This window comes from Nomascus leucogenys, chromosome 9 (assembly GCF_006542625.1).
Source record: "Nomascus leucogenys isolate Asia chromosome 9, Asia_NLE_v1, whole genome shotgun sequence".
NCBI classification, from domain to species: domain Eukaryota; kingdom Metazoa; phylum Chordata; class Mammalia; order Primates; family Hylobatidae; genus Nomascus; species Nomascus leucogenys.
In genome coordinates, this window is record NC_044389.1 from 89,932,875 (window position 1) to 89,957,634 (window position 24,760).

General features: G+C 37.8%; 1 protein-coding gene across 2 annotated transcripts in view; it reads right to left on the reverse strand.

The window, feature by feature from the left end:
* PAPSS1 (3'-phosphoadenosine 5'-phosphosulfate synthase 1) overlaps nucleotides 1-24,760 on the reverse strand; it is a 107,198-nt gene that overhangs the window by 39,520 nt on the left and 42,918 nt on the right. For both annotated transcript variants that reach the window (XM_003257739.4, XM_030819190.1), the window contains 4 exons: nucleotides 7,347-7,460; nucleotides 4,287-4,398; nucleotides 2,087-2,292; nucleotides 883-1,018 (listed from right to left, as the gene is read on the reverse strand). In XM_003257739.4, coding sequence (XP_003257787.1) covers nucleotides 883-1,018; nucleotides 2,087-2,292; nucleotides 4,287-4,398; nucleotides 7,347-7,460 — 568 coding nt within the window. The remainder of the gene's footprint in view (nucleotides 1-882; nucleotides 1,019-2,086; nucleotides 2,293-4,286; nucleotides 4,399-7,346; nucleotides 7,461-24,760) is intronic.

The following is a 24,760-nucleotide window of genomic DNA, read 5'->3' on the forward strand; positions in this document are numbered from 1 at the left end:
ACTTTTTCTGTTATTGTTTAATGTCTCTCTCTTCTACACCATAAGCTCCTAGAGTATTTATTTATGGATCTTCAGCACATGGCATACTGGCATATAAAGATCTACAAACATTTTTAAATGAAGTGAACATGATAAAAGTTCCATCGTTCCATTATTTGCTGCGATACATGACATTCATACATTGGAAGTACACAGTATATATTTGGTGATGTTAGGCTTAACCAGCTGATTCTTCCTTGTTAAGTTTCTTTTACTTCTGTAATTCTATACCAAAAATTTGTACCCAAAGACAGTTTGATGAATTGTTTTGAGAAGTATTTCTACACACAGTGTTGTTTCTTTTAATTTTTGCTTTAAACAACTTTATTGTTTAAATCATGGTTGTACATCATTGGTACAATGGTATGATACAATGGTCATGTATCATTATTTGCTGTGACACATCACCAAATACATACCGTGCACTTCCAATATATGAATGTCAAGTAAAACATTCAGAGATACATGACATTCATATACATATATATATATATATATATCTCATGTAAAACACTGACATATAAAGCATATATATATGAGTGAATTATTCAAATAATATTCTATAGTTCCATTCAGCTTTAACATGCGAGTTTTGTAATAAACGAAAGGTAAATTCTGTATTAGCATCTAGCTTCCAGAGTATTCAAAATAATGTCAAATCAAATTATATCAATATAATGAAACTACACAGGCTAGTTTTGATTGACTACCTTTCTTTACATATTCCACTGCTATATTTACCTGTACTCATCATTGTTTTACATTTTAGTAAGCACTGGAAAAAATCTTCTAGAACTTTCTCTCCAAGCCGACCTATATTAGGTAATTAAATCCATGTCTCACCAGCATTCATATCTTTAAATTTCTGCTTTAGCTCAGTAGGAGTAAGACGATACTGATCAAGACCATCATTCCAATAAACTCGATCCAAGACTTGAAGATCTCCTCCAATCAGCCAATCTCCTTGTTCCATAACCATCTAATAGGAAAAAAAAAAATTTTTTTAATGGAAACCGAGATCAAAATAAGTAAAAACATTTCTCACATAAGCTAAATACAGTCGTTGTAAGCCACTCTCATCTTAAATGAGGTAAATCTGACTTATCAAATAAATTGACATTAGAGATGCTATAAAATTAGAATCGATTTTGTGATTTCCCAGAAAACTTGTGAAATAACTATCTTTACACATGAAAGGCAAACAAAAGCGATGTGAATAATTATACCTTTTCAAGTAACAAAAACATTCTTTTCATTATTATCGTACATTGATTAACAGAACAATTTGTAGCCCTGGGTCACCCCACACTCTGTGTTCTCCAATCCTAACCTTTTGAAGAATTAATGATCATTGAGTTAGATGCAAATTCATGCTTTCCAATCTCCACACCACCTCAAATTTCTTACAATTTTACTACTTTCTTTCCCTGCATCTGAAAGGAGGAGCTATTACCCTCCAGGATCTGTTCATCTTCACAAGGCAGCCCCAGCCCTACTTTTCCCCATGAGGCTTTGGCTTATGTGCCAACAACGCACCCAGCTTCTTTCTCAGTCTACCTTAACACACCTAACAACTGACAGAAATTTGACTTCAATAACATTCCACATACAACATATATATATAAAATAAATGAGGTACTTTGAAGAGAAATTATATTTCACTGCTTTCACATCAAACCACCCTGGTGAGGGCTCCCTTAGCCTGTACCTCACACACTCATTGTAAGTACATTCCTAAGCACACGACAAGACTGTATACTCCAAGAGCTGAAACACTGTTCCGGTGGTGTCCCTGGCCCTGCATTCCCAGCATCAGCACCTAGCCCAGTGCCATGTATATAATAGAGATTTAAAATACGTTTGTTGAATAAATATTTATCTGGACCAAAATGACAAGAGCATAAATACTCATCACACGTAAGGTCCAATCTCCATTCTGCAAAACATTAACAATTCCAATGAAAAGTCAATACACAGAAAATGCCCATATTTCAGCACAAACATCACTGGCAAATCAAGATAAAATGCAGCGAGGTTTTTTCAGCACCTTAATATAAGGGTGGTTCTTGCACGTTGTTCCCCACTGTCGGGCACAGCGCTCCTCTTTCCTGTGCTCAAAAAACTCTGGATTGCGAAGAATGGCCACTCGGCGGCCCTCATACATCAGAGCAAATGCTGTACAGCCATCCAGCCTCTCTTTATCTTCATGAGTCGCAGTCAGAACTATAGGTACTGACAAGTTAATGACACCTCCTGCAGAGCACAAAAGAACATGAAGCACACAGCTTGGATTACTCAACAGGCTTTACTTACATCCACCTTTCACTTCAGGGGACACTTTTCAAATAATAAAAGGCTGTGGGTCCGGTGGCAGTATTCAACTAGTACCTGGCACAGAAAAACGAAAAGACAGAACAAGCTACAAGGTCAGGGAGAATGAGAAACGACCTCCCAAGTTAAAAAAAAAAAAAAAAAAAAAAGCAAAAATTAAAAGAATCAAACTGTCTTTGGGTACAACATTTTGGTATAGAATTACATAAGTAAAACAAACTGTTTAACAAGAACGAATCAGCTGGTTAAGCCTAACATCACCAAATATATATTGTGCACTTCCAATATATGAAAGAGACAAAGAACTACGTTTCTGGGCCTTTTCAGGAAAAACTTAAATCCTTATTGATAACAGGATGACATAATAACTACAATTTATGTGGCAAGTTGATTAAGTATACTTGAGTATCCTTGAGATAGGAAGACAGAACTACCCAAAAAGTTTTTTTTTTAATACAGTCAAATTCAAACTGATATCAGCTATCACTAACCAAGAAATAAAGACAGTAATGGCTGCATTTAAACCAAAATGTGTTGTCCGTGATACTAAAGGCACAGTCTCAGCATGCAGCCTTGCAAGCTGTAAAAATCTTTTTTCTACTCATCATCTATGGGTTAGAAAAGTAAAGTGTGCTCTCACATTCATATTTGGACTATTTATATGCTAAATAAATCATATTTTTTTGGACATCATGGCATATCTTCTTTGAACAAAAGATGTCAACGAGAGTAACGATAACTGCTTGGCTGCTTTTCAAATTACTACCACTAGGTAAAGTGTAACATGGAAAATGAATAGGTAGATTTGCACCAAGCCCAAGACTAAATCATTATAAAGGAGGTAGTCCACAAGACTTTGCAATTAGTTCCAAGGAAGAAAATCAAAATGCATTATTTAATCCTTATGTTCCTGTGATAAAGTTTCTTGAGAAGAATGATTAGAAATTATGTTTTCTAATATCTATTTCACCACCCAGTTTAAAGAAGTCACAAAACAAAAAACTTGGTAGCAATTATAGTAGGGTTCTGTGACATTTAAAAATATTTTCATAAGGTAGTAAATTAATCTTACCAACAGTATACAACACAAAATTAAAGGCTGCTGGATTATAATGATAATACATTGGACATCTTTTTTTTTTTTTTTTTTTTTTTGAGACAGAGTCTCATCCTTTTGCCCAGGCTGGAGTATGGTGGTGCCATGATCTTGGCTCACCACACCCTCCACTTCCTAGGTTCAAGCAATTCTCCTGCCTCAGCCTCCCAAGTAGCAGGGATTAGAGGCACACGCCACCACACCTAGCTAAGTTTTGTATTTTTAGCAGAGACGGGGTTTCACCATGTTAGCCAAGTTGGTCTTGAACTCCTGACCTCAGGTGATCCACTTCCCTCAGCCTCCCAAGTGCTGAGATTACAGGCGTGAGCCACCGCACCTGGCCGACATCAATTTGTTTGACAAATTTTTGTTAATGTTTTAAAATAGGAAGGACCACATTTTTAGCCACATATTTCAGAATTCCTCAACTAGGACTCCACAATTCCTCATTAGAAGGCTCAAGCATGGGCTTCAGTACCGCAAAACACAGCACGTACATGCCCTGGGTGGGAAGCAGCTTTCCACAGTGATCAGGCAAAAACAGCATAGAATAACTGTATGTGTTTTACAATCCATCCTCGGCCCTGATCCCCAGATTTTCCCTCTCTCTCTGCAATAAATAAGAGTCAGGAAAGGGAAAAACGAAAATGAGATCTCATGATTCACTTAAATAAAGTGTTCGGTACTGATATAACTTAGTCTTATAATGCTACCTCTATTAAGATGTTACCCTACTACTTTTTGTAAACAGTGAAAAATCTCTGCAACTATGTAATTTCTCTTCCATATACAATATAATTTTGAATGTAAAATGTCTTACCATCCAGAAGACAATCAAAATGAAGGCACTGCAAGTACTCCCTCTCTCTCATAAAGCCATTCAATGGGGTTGCCCAACCTTCTGCCAAAACCTGCACCCACTGCATATCCACCTAGTAAATTTGAAAGTAAAGCAAAATTTTCTATTGCATGTATATATGAGCAAAAGCAGTGATGATCTTTAGGAATTTAATTTTGAAAGCAACAGAAACAAACAGTGTAAGGATGAGTATAGATTATACCAAACTAACAAAGAATAAGGGCACTAGGAAAATATTTCCTTCTCCTATTAAATTTAAATAACATTAGGCCTCCAAGTATTTCTAATAAGGACAGCCTCTCCTAAACTAGTGGTTCTCAAACTTTACCTCAAACCCCTGGAAAGCTTGCTAAAATGATGACTGCTTCATCTGCAGAGTTTCTAATTCAGTCAGTTTGCTGTGGGGCCCATGAATATTTCTAAAATGTTCCCAGAAAATTATAACAGTGATCATCTAATACTTTGATAACCACTCTCCTTAACCAAGAGAAACTTTACGGCCAGAGGAGGTGGCTCACGCCTGAAATTCCAGCACTTTGGAGGCCAAACAAAGCAGGCAGATCACCTGACATCAGGAGCTCAAGACCAGCCTGGCCAACATGGTGAAACCCAGTCTCTACTAAAAATACAAAAAATTAGCCAGGTGTGGTGGCACATTCCTGTAGTCCCGGCTACTTGGGAGGCTGAGGCATGAGGATTGCTTGGGCCAGGAATCGCTGAAGCCCAGGAGGCAGAGGTTGCAGTGAGCTGAGATCACGCCACTGCACTCCAGCCTGGCAGCCTGGGCAGTAGAGTGAGACCATGTCTCAAAAAAAAAAAAAAAAAAAAAGAAGTCAAGGAAACTCAAATGACCAATAAATGTATTGAAAAAATGGTTATTCTCATAAATCACCAAGGAAATGTAAAATGATGGCATAATCATTTCATAGAGAAGACTTCGCCTTTATCTGTAAAGCTGCATTTTATTTGACAGTTTGGTACCTTTACAGTGCACCCAAGCACACAGCTTATGGTCTCCAAAAGGAACTAGGGCTGGCTGGAGAAAAGGCTGAGTCCAATTATAGGGCTAGAAGGTACAAGGTGAGCCTGGAACATCTTGCTGAGCCAGGAAGCAAGGAATCTTTCCAAGATTAACAAAATCTTGTTGGAAAGACACAGGAAATCACCCCACTGGCCAGCTAAGACCATTTAAACTGCAAAAGGAAAATACTGGCTGAGGTCACTTGATATACAATAAATAAGAAGAGTCTTGGTCCATCAAGTGACTCACAAAAAAGTGACCATAAAGTACTGTATTCTAAAAAAAAAAGGTGTATAGAATTAAGTATCTTCTGTTCTGTGGTCTTGTTAGGAAAAAAAAAAAAAAAAAAGGAAGCCACTGCACTCCAGCCTGGGCAACACAGCAAGACTCCGTAAAAAAAAAAAAAAAAAAAGAAAGAAAGAAAGAAACTTTAAATAAAATACTTTCCAAGAAGTCTCTTACCCATGACAGAGTACTCTTCATTTTATGAAGACTATTATTTCTTGAACTTTGAGATTTCTAGCATATCCCATCAGAACGTCAAAGGACCAATGAACAATGTACTTATCATTAATGTAAGCTGGATATGCTCATTTTTTAACTGAGCATACAGCAGTGGCTCTCCAATGAGAAAGATAAAGCACCTGGCCGAGTGGAGCACAGTAAAATGCAGCCTACTATTTATTCCCAGAGTTTGCCAATGTGTTCCACTGCAAAATCAATTCACAGGAAAAAAAACTGTATTCATGAAGAAATTTTTTTTTTTCCAAAACCTTTGATGGTGGCTACTACTTGTCTCTACTGGAATTCAATTCTAGACAGTATCTGTTAGGGACTGAACGTCTGTGTCCTCTCAAAATTCCTATATTGAAGGCCTAACCCCAATGCTACCATACTTAGAAATAAGCATGTCAGGAGGTGCAAAGAATAGCAGTGTGCCTTCCAGATGCTCTGCCAATTGAAGAAATTTGAGAACCAATGAACTGAAAAAACATTCCATTTAGAAAAAGCTACTGTCTTTCTGGATTCTACAATCTGACATGTAAATTCATAGTCATTCATTCTCATTCTTCTTCTCTCTGCCTTTGTCTGTGTGTATTCACTCCATGCAGTCTGTAAGCAACAAATTCTGTTGTTCTTTTGCAACAGTTCACTTCCTGAGCTGCTCTGCTCTGTCGTTCTCCCTTCTTGTCACTCCCTGGCATGTCTTGGTTTCTGGTCAGAGACCCAATCACACACACAAAGTGCACCAATATAATTTACTCCCATCAGGGATTTTGGTAACAACTTAAAGAGTCTTTCTCCAAGCCTAGAAGTTTTGTTTTGTTTTCCTTTCTCCTTACTTTCAGATGCGGCACTTCCTTGGGTATTTTGGATTTTTACTATACTAAAAGAAAGGATGGGGAATCTAACTTCTAGTCCAAATACTTATTTCTAATCTCCCTTTTTTAAAAGTATACATAAATGATACAACCTAAAATTCTCTAAGATTTGAAAATGATAAATTATGGTTTCCATTCTCATCATGCTTAACTAAGCAGTTGTATTGGGAAAGACAGCTAATGATATCATCAGAGCTAAGATACACAATAAAATTATTCTTAACAATATAAGACAGAGAGAGTCAAGTTTTGGCGAGGGATTAGAAAACATGTCTGAAGAGGAGAATGTTTACTTAATTACTATGGATTAGTATTCCTTGACCTTTTAGAACCCATTATTTTTGATAAGCCTAAAGATCTCATATAATATTTGTTCTTTGATAGTTCAAAATAAATAAATATTATTACTCAAAGCAAATCAATGCCATGGTAATTTGGGAACATGGTTGCACAAATTAAACACATTCCCCATCCTTAGAAATTGTGACATATACCACAACATCTTTGCCCCTTACCTAATACCACCCCTGGCCTCAAATACTGCTATAAGTCACAAATTTAACAAACTACTGTATATAAGGCTGTATCACTTAGTGTGAAAAGCAACAAAGAACTTACTTTATTAATTTTCAGGGCTGGTAATGTTTCCGCATCTGTTTTTGCCAAATGAAGTTTATTTTCTGGCACATATAGTTCTTTTACTTCATAAGATGCATCCACAGGTACAATATCCTATATAACAACAGGATTACAATTTAAATGTTTGATTCAAGAATTTAGAGTTCACCAAAGGGTATCTTAATGAAGAAAATCTCTCAAAATAAAACCAAAAAGTAGCATAAAAGAAGGCTGTGAGTGCTATGTTCCCCTCAACTAGTACTCTCAAGCAGATAGTATCCCACATACAAGAAATAATTAAGCACAATGTCCCATTATCTAGTGGGAAAGAATAAATTCCTAAAATATACTACATATGTCAAAGTCAGGCAACTACAAATGAGAGGTGGCCTCAAATAAGAGGTAACAACAAAAAGAATTCAGAAACAAGCAAACAAAAACCACCTGAACCATCATCCTTATTATCTTTACCATATCATGAAACCATTTTATTCCAGCTTTTATATATACCTTTATCAACACTGTCAGGAAAGCCACCTTCTACCCAAGCAACACGGTATTCTAGAATGTCAGCTTTACTTCCATCACTGTGGTTTGAAAATCAGAACTTTTTGATCCCACATGAAATGCAGCCTGGAATTTTTATCCAAGCTCCACATATTCATTTATAAAACACTGGGATGCTGTTTTTCCCCATTTATACTACAAGTACATATTTGTGATAACAACATAACCATTTACATACTGCTCATTAGGAGCTCTTTACAAGGCTTGTTCACAACACTTGACATATCCCTAAGAATAATTACTAAATGTGTTTAATCACTTTAATTTGTTTTAAGCCAAATCTGTCGGATAATCTCTACAACCATGCAAAATTGGCACTGATGGAGGGCTTTTCATAGATGTGTCCAACACTTTGCTATTCAAAATAAAGTAATTCTCAAAAGAATAAGAAGTTAAGCCAGACTGGGAGAAAAATACACTCAAAAGTTACATCTTTAGATAAATGACTGTTATCCAAAAATATACAAAATAAACAATTAAAACTCACCAACAAGAAAATGAACAACCCAATTTTAAAAATGGGCAAAAGACCTGAATAGACATCTCATCAAAGACACACAGATTATAAATAAGCATATGAAAAGATGTTCAACATCATACATCATTAGGAAATTGCAAATCAAAATAAGATAGCACAACATACCTATCAGAATAGCCAAAATCCAAAACACTGACAACATCTAATGTTGCCAAAGATGTGGAGCAACAGGAACCCTCATTCATAGCTGGTGGGGATGCAAAATGGTACAGCCACTTTGGAAAACATTTTGCCAGTTTGTTACAAAACTAAACATACTCTTACCAGCAATTTCACACCTTCATATTCACCCAAATGAGTTGAAAACGTACCTCTACTCAAAAACCTGCACAGGGTGTTTAAAGCAGCTCTATTCAGAATTGCCAAAAGTTGACAGCAACAATGTGTCTTTAGTAGGTGAATAAACAAACTGTAGAACATCTAGACAATGCTATATTAGTCAACTCTAAGAAGAAATGAGCTCCATGAAAACATGGAAGAACCTTAAGTGAGAACTGCTAAGTGAAAGCAGCCAATCTGAACAGGGTACAGACTATATGATTCCAACTACGTGATGTCAATTTTGCTGTGAATCTGAAACTTCTCTAAAAGAGTCTTTTTTTAAAAACAATACAAAACAACAAAAAATGCAATTCAAGATGAAAGAACTGGATTTTTATGGACACTCTCCACTATTTTTCCTGAGGAATAGATGTCCTTTAGAAAGAAACTTCAATTTATATTTGGTCTTACATGACATGTTCAGTAGAAAAAAAAAGGCAGAGATATCAATCAAAGCCAGATGACTTCATGAAAGACCTAGGTGCTACCACTCAATCAATCAAGAACTATGGGTTCTGAAAATCTAAGAACTATTCTCTTACATTTCTCCTACTTTCTCACACACCCTGTTTCCTCAAAGATGGAAAAAGAGACAGTTCAGCAATGGCTAAATATGTGCCGAAATCAGGCTCCTCTTACTGGTAAATTCAAAGTCTCTGACCTTTCTAATAATTAAAAATAAATAAATAAATAAGCAAGAAGAATAAACATCAAGGAAAAGAAAAAGTAATGTTAAAAATCAAAAGACAGACAAGAAATAAACACCGCTAGCTACAACAGCAAATTCAGCCAGCTGCGCTGCTCCTGGGGTGTAGACATGAACGGCACTTTCTGGAGGCCCCTTGTCCCTCTAGGGTCTCACTGTTCATAGGAGGAAAGCAGAAAAGTGTGTGAGGCACAAACCTGGCACAGCATTAGACACTTCATATACTTTCCAAATCTTCTGCAATTAAGCTTCCAGCAGGCACCCATAGCTGAAAGCTATCTACTATGTTTACTGAGGGTAAATAATACAGGAGGGCATTAAAAAATAATGGTGAAGGAAGAAAGCTCCACCAGCTGCTTCTATGTTCTCTTTGTAGATGCACTAATGGGGCAGATTATTTCTAATGAACCCACACTAAAGAGGGCATATCTTAAATTTTGCCAAGGAGTTCAAAGCAGTGACAAGTAAATATACATAGTTTATACATAATACCAGGAGGGGAAACCACATATAGGAAAAAAAAAAGGACTCTTCCTTAAATCTAGCATGAGATATAGCTTATCTTCCAACTCCAGAATTATTTTAATATATTTATTTGAAATTATAAAATAGCAGTAAAGAGAATCTGGGAAATTCTCTTTATGAGAAAAACAAATCACCCTGTATCCCAGATATGGTTATCACTGTCATTTTTCTGTCTTCCCTTTGATCTGCTCTCCATCCAAAGGCACATCACAGGACAAATGATAGTTTAGCAGTCTGTACAAAGCCTATAACTTCATCACGTAGAAAATAAAAATTCAGAGTCAATTTTTCCTGGAAGGACAATACAATGTGCATTAAGTGAACTACACATACATTCTGTATGTTCAATTAGCTTCTTCGATATGTAAAGCCTCCAAAAATGCCTTGAGGCATACAGATTCTTTGCGGCTACAAAGTAAAAAATCGAAATCCTCTATCCTAGGGGGAGAAAACACTAAACATAACAAGTTACACAAAAAGTCAGGCACTCATTAGGACTTCTGTGAGGAAGAGTATGATACACTTTCACGAGGCACTTAAAGTTAAATATTTACATAATCACAAAGCTTTAGGGGCATAACATCTTCAAAACCAACGAGATACAAAAAGCAACAGGGGTCTATAGGTCAGTTATTTCCAATGTTCTTATCACTAAGAATGTGAAGTAAAAAAAAGAGGGCAAAGGCTTTTTATATTTAAAATCTGAGTTCCAATTCTAACAGTGCAATCTTGAGCATCTTACAACATGTCTCCCCAGTTGTTTAAAAAAAAGTACAAAAAAGATACACATATATGTTAAAGGGCTGTTGTGACAAACTAGTGACTTAAAGTCCCTGAAGAGTGGAGGATAACATTAGTGAGAACTGACTACAACACCACACATTGTTCTAAGGGCTTCATGTGAATTTTAATCCATTAATCTTCACATAGTCCTACTAATGAAGGCAGAAGAAACTACTGCTATCCCCTCTTCACAGAGGAAATCAAGGCCTAAGAGAGGTCAACAACTTGACCCAAATCCCTGCAATACTGTCTTTCAATGGACTTAACACAAAAAGAATACTCAATAATTAGAGTACGCTTGCTACATGCCAGGAATTGTTTAAGCACTCTGCATGTATCAACTCATAGAGTCCTCTGCACAATCCTGAGGCAGGCACTCTAATTATTTCCCATTTCATAGATAAGCGAATTGAAGTCCAAGAAATTAGACTATCTCTTCCAAGGTCATATAGTTGAGAAGTATTGAAAACTAAGGTATTAAGTATTTCATCACACAAATTTTTCTTATTTTCGTGATTTTATTAAACATAATTCCCAAGTTTTTAGTCAGCATGTGATCTTTCAATGCGTTGGTAAGGTTCTAGAGAAAAATAAAAGATATTCAGCATTTCAGTTGGGCCTAAATAGTTCTGTTAAAGACAAGTAAGCAATTTGCAACCGACTGTTCCAAACCCTGCCACTGTGAATAAATCAAGAACCTCCATTTCCACTGCTGAGGATCCCTTAGCAGGATACGCAGTCTGGGAACAAATGACAAAGGACTCCAGAGAAGAGAAGAATCTCATTCTCAACTTCAATGGTAAGAAAAACTCTATATAAAGCTTTCTTTGCCATCTCTGAAATGTATATTATTGTAAGGATGGGATATTTTTTGTATGCTGTGATGGGGCTTGACTACTCTCCCCCAGGTTTACTGCTGAAAATTGTCACAATCCTAGAGAGGCAGAAGAAAGCATGCAGCAGACACATCTTCTGATTTTTACTGGCTACAACAAGGCATGTTTAGCTGGTTTCCTAAACCAGCATCCCTAGTTCAGCTCACACAGACTGAAGACCAGCAGCAGTGTGCACAGTCCACTGCAATGCTCCAGGCACAGGGCTGGGGCTGTTCTCTTCCCTCCACCCTGGAGCCCCCACAACACCAAGGGCACACTCAGGTGCATCTCTGCTTCCTCTGAAGAGATGTTCCAAATAAGAACTCTGCACTAATGAATGTTTCTATAGATGATGTCTACAATTTCCTTCCAACCATATCCCCAAGTTAAAAAAAAAAAAAACTGTACAAATAATTTGCGATCAAATCTGTCTCCAACATAACTAGTCTGAACATGAAAAGGGCAATATCTATACTGTAAGCCCCATCAAATTACTGAAATATTTTGTGCACTAATAAAGTTATTCATAATTGAGCATAAATTTATTAATGTGCTACTTTACATGTGTTAACAAAGGCCATAACCACTTTCTTTTCAAGAAGGGAAATTTTTTCATATTTTTTGAGTCAAAATAACTTTTTCATTAGAAGCATTTCGTAAAACTCTTCCCTTTTCAAAATTCACACCCAACAATATTTTTAAACGGATTTTAGCCTCACAACTTCAATACAAAATTCTTCTGATACCTAACCAATGCCAAAATAAACATTCAAAAGGTTGCTACTGTTTTTCTCTTCTAAAAAAGATACACAGAGTGAATGTTTTGGGAATTAATGCAAAAATAGCATGAATCAAGAGGAACTGGGAGCATCTGCTCAGTCTGTGGAAATGCGTTATACACAGATTCTATGTGTAAAGACAAAAGGACTCAGTCTCTAACAGGAATATAAAAAGAATCTTAAACATGAAGATGCTGCCAGCTTCTAGCACATTCCAGTGACACATCTCAGTTTCCAAAACCACTACTAAACATCTGAAAGAAGCAAAACCACCTCAAAGTGAGAGAAGATATCTGGACAACAGAAAGTTGGTCCCTGCCACATGAGCTATCCACTTTATTTGGGATTCATTAGGATTTCCACAGACACAGCTTTTAGAAACAACATGCTCTTCTTCAATTTGTAGATATAAAACCAGGCCAGGAAAAAGTCTGCACATACCTGGACACCTCACCTCCAATCTGAAAGGCTCCAGTCACCCAGCACTGAAGGGTAAAGGGGACTCAGGGAGGTCCTAGGAGTCCTCCTGAGCAGGGGATCAGTAAACGACCCACACTCTACTATTAATGAGAGGTGAATTCTGTAACCTATTAAGTCTAGAGATACTATAAATTTATAAGTATTAATTTAATTTTAAAATGCAACACCGGGTACCCAGAACTTTGACAGTCTAAGATCTAACATATGTTGTATCCAAAAACAGACAACTGTTTTTGTTTTTACCTGGAAACTGGCAGGCAGGGCAAACAACATGTGCTACATGAAAGTGGTAGCTCTCGCCTCTCATTTTAATCTTCCTAAAGAACTCTGAACATGTTAATAGAATGATTCCACATTTTAAGTTTTCCTTTAAATACTTTCTGTAATTTTTTCTTGAGCCAAATCTGCTCAACAGATTTGAACACAAGGGCACATTCATATTTTTATGTAACTATTAAATTTCTATTATCTAAACTATATGCATCCGAAGCATGAACACCAAACGACATTCTGGCAACACTTTAAAATTGAGCTGCAAAGTCTGGCTTTTATGTGCAGTATAAAACCCATTTCGAGCACTAAACCACCATTTCTTAAAAAGACAAACCCTTAAATAATTTATAGCACTAGTAAATCTAGAGTTCCTGGTAGATTTTAAAACAGTATTTAAAATATCACTTTAGATTAAAACCAGCAGCAAGAAGTCTACTTCCTTATGTCATAACAAGCCAAGTTAAAATGCAATACTAGCAGGCCATCTAGTGACCAATTTAGGGTCTAGGAAAATAAAAAAATCCTGATTTGTTAGTGTCTTCTATTTTCTTAAATAAATACACACCAAACAAAGAAAATGAAGATGCTGTGAGAAAACGCTGAGAAATGCAGTCTTTATATGAATGACCACTTCATCTATCCCGACTATATTACATAGCCACAGTGAAAGAGAAGGCAACCCAGAAAATGACAGAGAATTCTTAACTTTATGTAAAGTACCCATGGTAACCAAAGGACCCATCATCCTATATTACCCATTGTACGGCATACTAAAAACATTTTTCTTGGATAATGAAATAAATACTGTATCTTACTGAAGACCATTAAACAATTCCAGGTACAATTCACTTTAGAAGAGTCTCTCCAAAGGAATACAGAGGAACAGATAAAAGCAAACTCTACTTAACCACTATTTTTCCATGAAGACAGTGCTTTTCAAACACCTTCATTCTCTGGGAAGTCCCAGACCATAGTACTTTTTTCTCTCTAATAAAATGTGGTATACAATTGGAAATACATACAGTGTTTGGTCTTTGTCCTCAGTTCTTGGCACAGAGCTCCTAAAACCCTTGAAATCCCCTAAGTGATCAATGTGTCTTTGGAGTGCTGAGGAGAGGACTCTTGGCTGAAGGGCTCCTAGACAGCTTCATAATGGGAATTGGGACCAGAAAGTCCAAGTCACCACCACAGGGTTGAAACTTTCAGCCTCACTCTTTTCCCCTGACCTCTGGGGAGCAGAAAGGCATTAGAGAGACTAAGCTCAATCACCAATGGCCAATGACTTAATCAAACGTGCGACGTAAAGCCTACATAAAAACTTCTAAATGATGGGGTTCAGAGAGCTTCCCAGTTGGTGAGCACACGGAGGTACTGGGGGGTGGGGGTTGAAGTTCATGGAGAAAGCATGGAAGCTCTGCCACCCCTTCCCTGCACATCTCTTCCATCTGGCTGTTACTGAGTCTATAAGAAACTGGGAGTAGCAAATAAAGCACTTTACTGAGTTCTATGAGTTGTCCTAGCCAATGATCAAACCTGGTGTGGGGACAGGGTAGGGAGGTGGGAAACCTTGGATTTATAATGAGCCAGGCAAGAAAGTGGTCAGCCTGGGCACCCCATTTTGGCTGGCATGTAAAACAGGGCAGTGTATAGGAGTGAGCCCTTAACCTGTGAGGTCTGAATTAACTCCAGATAGCTAGGGTCAAAATTAAATTGAATCACTGGATACCAGATGATATCAGAGATCAAACAAAAAACTGGTTATTGTGAGAAAAAAAGTCTTCAAAAGTCTTACAAAACTAAGCTTGAAGAGGGGATAAAATTTACTTAGCTTATTTTAGAAATAAAGTTGTCATTATATATAGTATAACCCTTTACCACTTAGATTCAGGTTTTAGGACTTACATAAATAATAATTCATTAGAGAAAATGTGCCTCTTTCCAAGGTAAATTAGATAACCTACAAACACTTTTCTTATTGCACTTACATAGAACAAGCATTTTACACTAGCTGGGCACAGGTATGAGCAGTTTATTTCTTTAATAAACATTCTTTCCAACCCAGATAGTGTTGTCTTTGATCTGCTCAAGTATTTTAAAAGTATTCAAGAAATAATAAATCTTTCTAAGGTCAACGAAATGCCCATGCCTCTCCCATTTCTTAACCCCAACTACAGTTAGGCAACAACTGATCAAGGAATGTGAAAGAGAGTCAGAGAAAAGATTCATATTTCAGAAATAAACTAGAAATGGAAAGAATCTAAATACTAGTAAAGGCAGAGTAGTAGAAACATGAGTGTGTGGCTGCAGAATCAATCGGAACTGTGTGCAAACCCCTCCCTAACTGAACTATCTGGGACAAATAACTTCACCTCTGGAATCTGTTTCCTCATCAGCAAAATGAAGATAATTATAAATACTTCTCAGTTTCAATGTAAATTAGATGCAATAATGCCACTGCAGTACCTAACACAGGGCCTAACACATAGTAAGAGTTCAACTGGTAAGTTACTGTTGATGGTCTCCATCTCTGCCTGTGATGGTTAATACTGTGTGTCAACTTGATTGGATGGAAGGATACAAAGTATTGATCCTGGGTGCATCTGTGAGGGCGCTGCCAAAGGAGATTAACATTTGAGTCAGTGGGCTAGGAAACCCAGACCCATTCTTAATCTGGGTAGGCACCATCTAATCAACTACAAGCATCAACAGAATATAAGCAGGCAGGAAAATGTGAAAAGAGAGACTGACCTAGCCTCCCAGCCTACATCTTTCTCCCGTGCTGGATGCTTCCTGCCCTGGAACATCAGACTCCAAGTTCTTCAGTTTTGGAACTCAGACTGCCTCTCCTTGCTCCTCAGCCTGCAGATGGCCAACTGTGGGACCTTGTGAGCATGCAAGTTAATACTTAATAAACTCATATATATATATACACACACACACACATATATGTATATTCCATTAGTTCTGTCCCTCTAGAGAACCCTAATATACTGCCCATGGCATTTGCTTTCAGCACACACATTTATATATTATTCTACATAATGCTGGTTAATGTAGGACCCCTAACCTTCATCTCCCTACTCCAAACACATACTCTAAACCTACATAAATTTGGTTATTATTCCTTGCTTGAAAGCAACATGGTACTTGATATATTCATTCCCTTCACCTCCCAATCTATATTTAGATTGTACTATGTGTCCTCCCATAGCCCACCTTTGGAAAACTTAGCAAATGTCTTTGTGACAACAATGAAGTTAAATGAACTGAATTTGCTATCCCTGGATAGAGGGAGTTTGATATGAAAAGTACACATTATAGCAAGTCACTCTGCAATGAAGTACAGTGGGCAAATGCACACCTGGCATCTCTAAGGATGAACTTTGAGCTGAATGTCAGGTATTCACTGGTTTCTCCATGTGCCCTAATGCCCACTGGGATTCAACTTAGTGAGAAAAACAACCAAAAGAAAATAAATGCCAGATATAGTTGTGTGTATATGTGTATTTCTTCCTCAATTGCATTTTTAAATTCTACATCATAGTATAAAAGAAGAGAAATAAATGAATCTATATATGCTCATTTTAGTCTATATACTATAAACAAAATAACAGCGGTGAAGACCAAAAATTAAGGTCCATGGGGCCAGAATGTTTATTGTTTAATTCACTGCTACATCCCCAGTGTTCACAAAAGTGCCTACCACATATAGCACTAACTGTTAAATTAACTCAAAAGATCAACTAAGTACAACAGAGAAATATGCATGCTTTCATTGGGAAGTGAAGTCATTTATTCAGAAAAGCATGTAATAAATATTGAAAAGGAGGGTGATATTAAAAGAAAGCTATCAAATTAAAGAGGCATTTACATTTCTTCTTTTGTCACCACCCACCTTTAAGATAAAAATTAACAGTTTTTCAAAAGAAAATTTCTCTCTCCTAAATGAACATAACCAGAATCTCTTTCTGGATGTAGATTTAATTACATCTCACTTAAGTGTAAGGAGAACACTCCTGAAAGTAAAAGCCAGAGCTATAAGAAAATTACTGAAATTCTAGATACAGAATGCAACACGTCCATGAACAAGTTTCTTCATTTCTCTGAAATACTTCAAAGGTTTACTACATGAATAAAATTAAACAACATATGAAAAGAGCTTAGCACAAAGACCACTTGGAAAACTACCACAGTAATTCAGGTGAGAGATAGGTGGAAGCTAAATTAGGAAAAAAGGCCACTTTCCCCCAATTGAAATAAACAGAACAAGTTATTTTAAAAGACAACATACTATAAATATGTCCCTTATAATAAAGACTCAGCAAATGTTAATTTCTTATCTATCCTTCTTTTTCAAGGATAATATCCTTGAATGAAACTATCCAATCATCAGATTGTCTAGCAGGCATAATATAGATCAGTATCCATATACAAGGAAGAGCAATTAGCATAATCATTAATTAGGTACAAATAAATTAGGAGGAAGGCATTAACTAAGACTACAGAGATAAGACAAGCAATAGCACCAAAGAAAGAAAGAAAATACTATGGTGAACTTCATAGAGACACTAAATAAGAAAATACGCAGCATGGAACCAAACTATGAAGAACTGTGAACACAAATCATCTTTCCTCTTTATTTTATCTTATTTTTATTGATGCATTTTATATTTTATTTTATTTTATTTTTTCAGACAGGGTCTCACTCTGTCATCCAGGCTGGAGGGCAGTGGCACAATCATAGCTCTCTGCAGCCTCAAACTCCTGGGCTCAAGAGATCCTTGTGCCTCAGCCTCCTGAGTATCTGGGATGTGCCACCACACTGGACTACTTGTTAAAAAAATTTTTTGGAGACAGGGACAGGATCTCACTATGTTGCCCAGGTTGGTCTTGAACTCCTGGCCTCAAGCAATGTTCCTGCTTCAGTTTCCCAAAGTGCTGGGATTACAAGTGTGAACCACCACACCTGGCATATAAATCATCTCAATTCTATAAACAATGGGAAAATCAGTAAGTGTTTTAGAGCGAAAAAAGGGAAATGCTTAGACTACACTTTAGAAAGATGACTTTGTGAATATTATAGGATGGACTAAAGGGCACACAGAACTGGAGGTGTGGTAACCAGTTAGGGGAATATGGGATAGTGTGATCCTAAAATCATACAGTGTCAATTTACCTTCAGTTTTTAATCATCAGGGAATAAAAGCAAGATGCAAAGTCCTGTGCATCACAAATACCACAGGAATCTGTATTTTCATTATACAGAATTATAGTTAAAAACCAACTGAACCCTGAATACAATGTGGAATCCTGGACTGAATCCTGGAAAAGGAAGAACGTTAGTGAAAAAATAAGTGAAGAGCTGCAAAATTTTCTCAAAATCAAGTTGTTGTTGTTGTTGTTGTTTTCAAGAAAAACTTAAAATTATCTTCCTCCCTGAAGAAAAAAAAAGAGCCTACACGTAGGAAAAGTGTCAAACCCAAAGGACACTATTCTAAATAGGGCCCCAAAGAAGTGATTATGAATTTAAAGAGAGAAAGATGGGAAGAAGGTGGGAGAAACCTGTGGCACCCAAAGCAAATTAAGCTTAATAATCCCATATACATGTCTGAACTATCTGGAATTTACAGTCAAAGATTAATAAGCCCCATAAAATTATATAAAATGGTATCTATTAAATATGTGCATTTTTCTGAGATTTTATAAAACACTTATGAATCAATAACTAGATATAAAAAAATCAAAACAAATAATAAAACTGTACAGTCATCCCTCAGTATCTGAGAGGAATTGGTTCCAGGACTCCTTGAGGTACACCAAAATCCACAGATGCTCAAGTGATATAAAATGGCATAGCATTTGCACACAATCTACACACATCTTCCCATACACTTTATATCATCTCTGGATTACATATAATACCTAATACAATGTAAAAGTTATATAAGTATATAATTATATTCTTCTTAAAATTGTATTCTTTTTCATTGTTGTATGAATTTTCCTGAATATTCTCAATCCATGGTTGTTTGTATCTACAAATGTGGAACCCACAGATTTAGAACCCAAGATACAGAGGGTCAACTTTCTAACACTGATACGGCAAATTTCAAGTTAAAAAAAAGATAGATTCAGTATACAAAAAACTCAAACAAAACTACAATCAAAACGAAAAGGAAAAATACTAGAACTATAGTTCCAATAAAAATGAGATGGAGGAGGGTGGCGCCACAATGGCCGAATAGAACAGCTCCAGTCTACAGCGCCCAGCGTGAGCAATGCAGAAGACGAATGATTTCTGCATTTCCAACTGAGGTACCGGGCGCATCTCACTGGGGAGTGTCAGAAAGTGGGTGCAGGACAGCGGGTGCAGCGCACCAAGCGTTGAGACGAAGCAGGGCATGGCATCGCCTCATCCGGGAAGCGCAAGGGGTCAGGGAATTCCCCTTTCTAGTCAAGGAAAGGGGTGACACACAGCACCTGGAAAATCAGGTCACTCCCACACTAATACTGCGCTTTTCCAACGCTCTTAGCAAACAGCACACCAGGAGATTATATCCTGCACCTGGCTCGGAGGGTCCTATGCCCACGGAGCCTCACTCATTGCTAGCACAGCAGTCTGAGATCAAACTGCAAGGTGGCAGCGAGGCTGGGGGAGGGGTGCCCGCCATTGCCGAGGCTTCAGTAGGTAAACAAAGTGGCCTGGAAGCTCGAACTGGGTGGAGCCCACCACAGCTCAAGGACGCCTGCCTGCCTCTGTAGACTCCACCTCTGGGGGCAGGGAATAGCCAAACAAAAGGCAGCAGAATCCTCTGCAGACTTAAATGTCCCTGTCTGACAGCTTTGAAGAGAGTAGTGGTTCTCCCAGCACGCAGCTGGAGATCTGAGAACCGACAGACTGCCTCAAGTGGGTCCCTGACCCCTGAGCCTAACTGGGAGGCACCCCCCAGTAGAGGCAGACTGACACCTCACACAGCAGGGTACTCCTCTGAGAAAAAACTTCCAGAGGAACGATCAGGCAGCAACATTTACTGCTCACCAATATCCACTGTTCTGCAGCCTCCACAGCTGATACCCAGGCAAACAGGGTCTGGAGTGGACCTCCAGCAAACTCCAACAGACCTGCAGCTGAGGGTCCTGACTGTAAGAAGGAAAACTAACAAACAGAAAGGACACCCACACCAAAACCCCATCTGTACGTCACCATCATCAAAGACCAAAGGTAGATAAAACCACAAAGATGGGGAAAAACAGAGCAGAAAAACTGGAAACTCTAAAAATCAGAGGACCTCTCCTCCTCCAAAGGAATGCAGCTCCTCACCAGCAACTGAACAAAGCTGGACGGAGAATGATTTTGATGAGTTGAGAGAAGAAGGCTTCAGATGATCAAACTACTCGATGAGTTGAGAGAAGAAGGCTTCAGATGATCAAACTACTCCAAGCTAAAGGAGGAAGTTCGAACCCACGGCAAAGAAGTTAAAAACCTTGAAAAAAAATTAGACGAATGGCTAACTAGAATAACCAATGCAGAGAGAAGTCCTTAAAGGACGTGATGGAGCTGAAAACCAAGGCATGAGAACTACGTGATGAATGCGCAAGCCTCAGTAGCCGATTTGATCAACTGGAAGAAAGGGTATCAGTGATGGAAGATGAAATGAATGAAATGAAGCAAGATGAGAAGTTTAGAGAAAAAAGAATAAAAAGAAACGAAGAAAGCTTCCAAGAAATATGGGACTAGGTGAAAAGATCAAATCTACTTCTGATTGGTGTACCTGAAAGTGACGGGGAGAATGGAACCAAGTTGGAAAACACTCTGCAGGATATTATCCAGGAGAACTTCCCCAATCTAGCAAGGCAGGCCAACATTCAAATTCAAGAAATACAGAGACCACCACCAAGATACTTCTCAAGAAGAGCAACTCCAAGACACATAATTGTCAGATTCACCAAAGTTGAAATGAAGGAAAAAATGTTAAGGGCAACCAGAGAGAAAGGTCGGGTTACCCACAAAGGGAAGCCCATCAGACTAACAGCTCATCTCTTGGCAGAAGCTCTACAAGCCAGAAGAGAGTGGGGGCCGATATCCAACATTCTTAAAGAAAAGAATTTTCAACCCAGAATTTCATATCCAGCCAAACTAAGTTTCATAAGTGAAGGAGAAATAAAATACTTTACAGACAAGCAAATGCTGAGAGATTTTGTCACCACCAGGGCTGCCTTACAAGAGCTCCTGAAGGAAGCAGTAAACATGGAAAGGAACAACCGGTACCAGCCACTGCAAAAACATGCCAAATTGTAAACACCATCGAGGCCAGGAAGAAACTGCATCAACTAACGAGCAAAATAACCAGCTAACATCATAATGACAGGATCAAATTCACACATAACAATATTAACCTTAAATGTAAATAGGCTAAATGCTCCAATTAAAAGACACAGACTGGCAAATTGGATAAAGAGTCAAGACCCATCAGTGTGCTGTATTCAGGAAACCCATCTCACGTGCAGAGACACACACAGGCTAAAAATAAAGGGATGGAGGAAGATCTACCAAGCAAATGGAAAACAAAAAAAGGCAGGGGTTGCAATCCTAGTCTCTGATAAAACAGACTTTAAACCAACAAAGATCAAAAGAGACAAGGCCATTATATAATGGTAAAAGGATCAATTCAACAAGAAGAGCTAACTATCCTAAATACATATTCACCCAACACAGGAGCACCCAGATTCATAAAGCAAGTCCTTAGAGACCGAGAAAGAGACTTAGACTCCCACACAATAATAATGGGAGACTTTAACACCCCACTGTCAACATTAGACAGATCCACAAGACAGAAAGTTAACAAGGATATCCAGGAATTGAACTCAGCTCTGCACCAAGTGGACCTCATAGACATCTACAGAACTCTCCACTCCAAATCAACAGAATATACATTCTTCTCATCACCACACCACACTTATTCCAAAATTGACCACATAGTTGGAAGTAAAGCACTCCCCAGCAAATGTAAAAGAAAAGAAATTTAAACAAACTGTCTCTCAGACCACAGTGCAATCAAACTAGAACTCAGGATTAAGATACTCACTCAAAACCGCTCAACTACATGGAAACTGAACAACCTGCTCCTGAATGACTACTGGGTACATAAGGAAATGAAGGCAGAAATAAAGATGTTCTTTGAAACCAATGAGAACAAAGACACAACATACCAGAATCTCTGGGACACATTCTAAGCAGTGTGTAGAGAGAAATTTATAGCACTAAATGCCCACAAGAGAAAGCAGGAAAGATCTAAAATTGACACCCTAACATCACAATTAAAAGAACTAGAGAAGCAAGAGCAAACACATTCAAAAGCTAGCAGAAGGCAAGAAATAACTAAGATCAGAGCAGAACTGAAGGAAATAGAGACACAAAAACCCTTCAAAAAAATCAATGAATCCAGGAGCTGGTTTTTTGAAAAGATCAACAAAATTGATAGACCACTAGCAAGACTAATAACGAAGAAAAGAGAGAAGAATCAAATAGATGCAATAAAAATGATAAAGGGGACATCACCACCGATCCCAGAGAAATACAAGTCACCATTAGAGAATACTATAAACACCTCTATGCAAATAAACTAGAAAATCTAGAAGAAATGGATAAATTCCTCAACACATACACCCTCCCAAGACTAAACCAGGAAGAAGTTGAATCCCTGAATAGACCAATAACAGGCTCTGAAATTGAGACAATAATTAATAACTTACCAACCAAAAAAAGTCCAGGACCAAACGGATTCACAGCCGAATTCTACCAGAGATACAGGGAGGAGCTGAAACCATTCCTTCAGAAACTATTCCAATCAATAGAAAAAGAGGGAATCCTCCCTAACTCATTTTATGAGGCCAGCATCGTCCTGATACCAAAGCCTGGCAGAGACACAGCAAAAAAAGAGAATTTTAGACCAATATCCCTGATGAACATTGATGCAAAAATTCTCAATAAAATACTGGCAAACCGAATCCAGCAGCACATCAAAAAGCTTATCCACCATAATCAAGTGGGCTTCATCCCTGGGATGCAAGGCTGGTTCAACATACACAAATCAATAAACGTAATCCAGCATATAAACAGAACCAACGACAAAAACCGTATGATTATCTCAATAGATGCAGAAAAGGCCTTTGACAAAATTCAACAACGCTTAACACTAAAAACTCTCAATAAATTAGGTATTGATGGGACTTATCTCAAAATAATAAGAGCTATCTATGACAAACCCACAGCCAATATCATACTGAATGGGCAAAAACTGGAAGCATTCCCTTTGAAAACTGGCACAAGACAGGGATGCCCTCTCTCACCACTCCTATTCAACATAGTGCTGGAAGTTCTGGCCAGGGCAATCAGGCAGGGGAAGGAAATAAAGGGCATTCAATTAGGAAAAGAGGAAGTCAAATTGTCCCTGTCTGCAGATGACATGATTGTATATCTAGAAAACCCCATTGTCTCAGCCCAAAATCTCCTTAAGCTGATAGGCAACTTCAGCAAAGTCTCAGGATACAAAATCAATGTGCAAAAATCACAGGCATTCTTATACACCAATAACAGACAAACAGGGAGCCAAATCATGAGTGAACTCCCATTCACAATGTCTTCAAACAGAATAAAATACCTAGGAATCCAACTTACAAGGGATGTGAAGGACCTCTTCAAGGATAACTATAAACCACTGCTCAACGAAATAAAAGAGGATACAAACAAATGGAAGAACATTCCATGCTCATGGGTAGGAAGAATCAATATTGTGAAAATGGCCATACTGACCAAGTAATTTATAGATTCAACGCCATCCCCATCAAGCTACCAATGACTTTCTTCACAAAATTGGAAAAAACTACTTTAAAGTTCATATGGAACCAAAAAAGAGCCCACATCGCCAAGTCAATCCTAAGCCAAAAGAACAAAGCTGGAGGCATCATGCTACCTGACTTCAAACTATACTACAAGGCTACAGTAACCAAAACAGCATGGTACTGGTACCAAAACAGAGATACTGACCAATGGAACAGAACAGAGCCCTCAGAAATAATTCCGCATATCTACGACCATCTGATCTTTGACAAACCTGACAAAAACGAGAAATGGGGAAACAATTCCCTATTTAATAAATAGTGCTGGGAAAACTGGCTAGCCATATGTAGGAAGCTGAAACTGGGTCCCTTCCTTACACCTTATACAAAAATTAATTCAAGATGGATTAAAGACTTACATGTTAGACCTAAAACCATAAAAACCTTAGAAGAAAACCTAGGCAATACCATTCAGGACATAGGCATGGGCAAGGACTTCATGTCTAAAACAACATAAAGCAATGGCAACAAAAGCCAAAATTGACAAATGGGATCTAATTAAACTCAAGAGTTTCTGCACAGCAAAAGAAACTACGATCAGAGTGAACAGGCAACCTACAAAATGGGAGAAAATTTTTGCAACCTATTCATCTGACAAAGGGCTAATATCCAGAATCTACAATGAACTCAAACAAATTTACAAGAAAAAAACAAACAACCCCATCAAA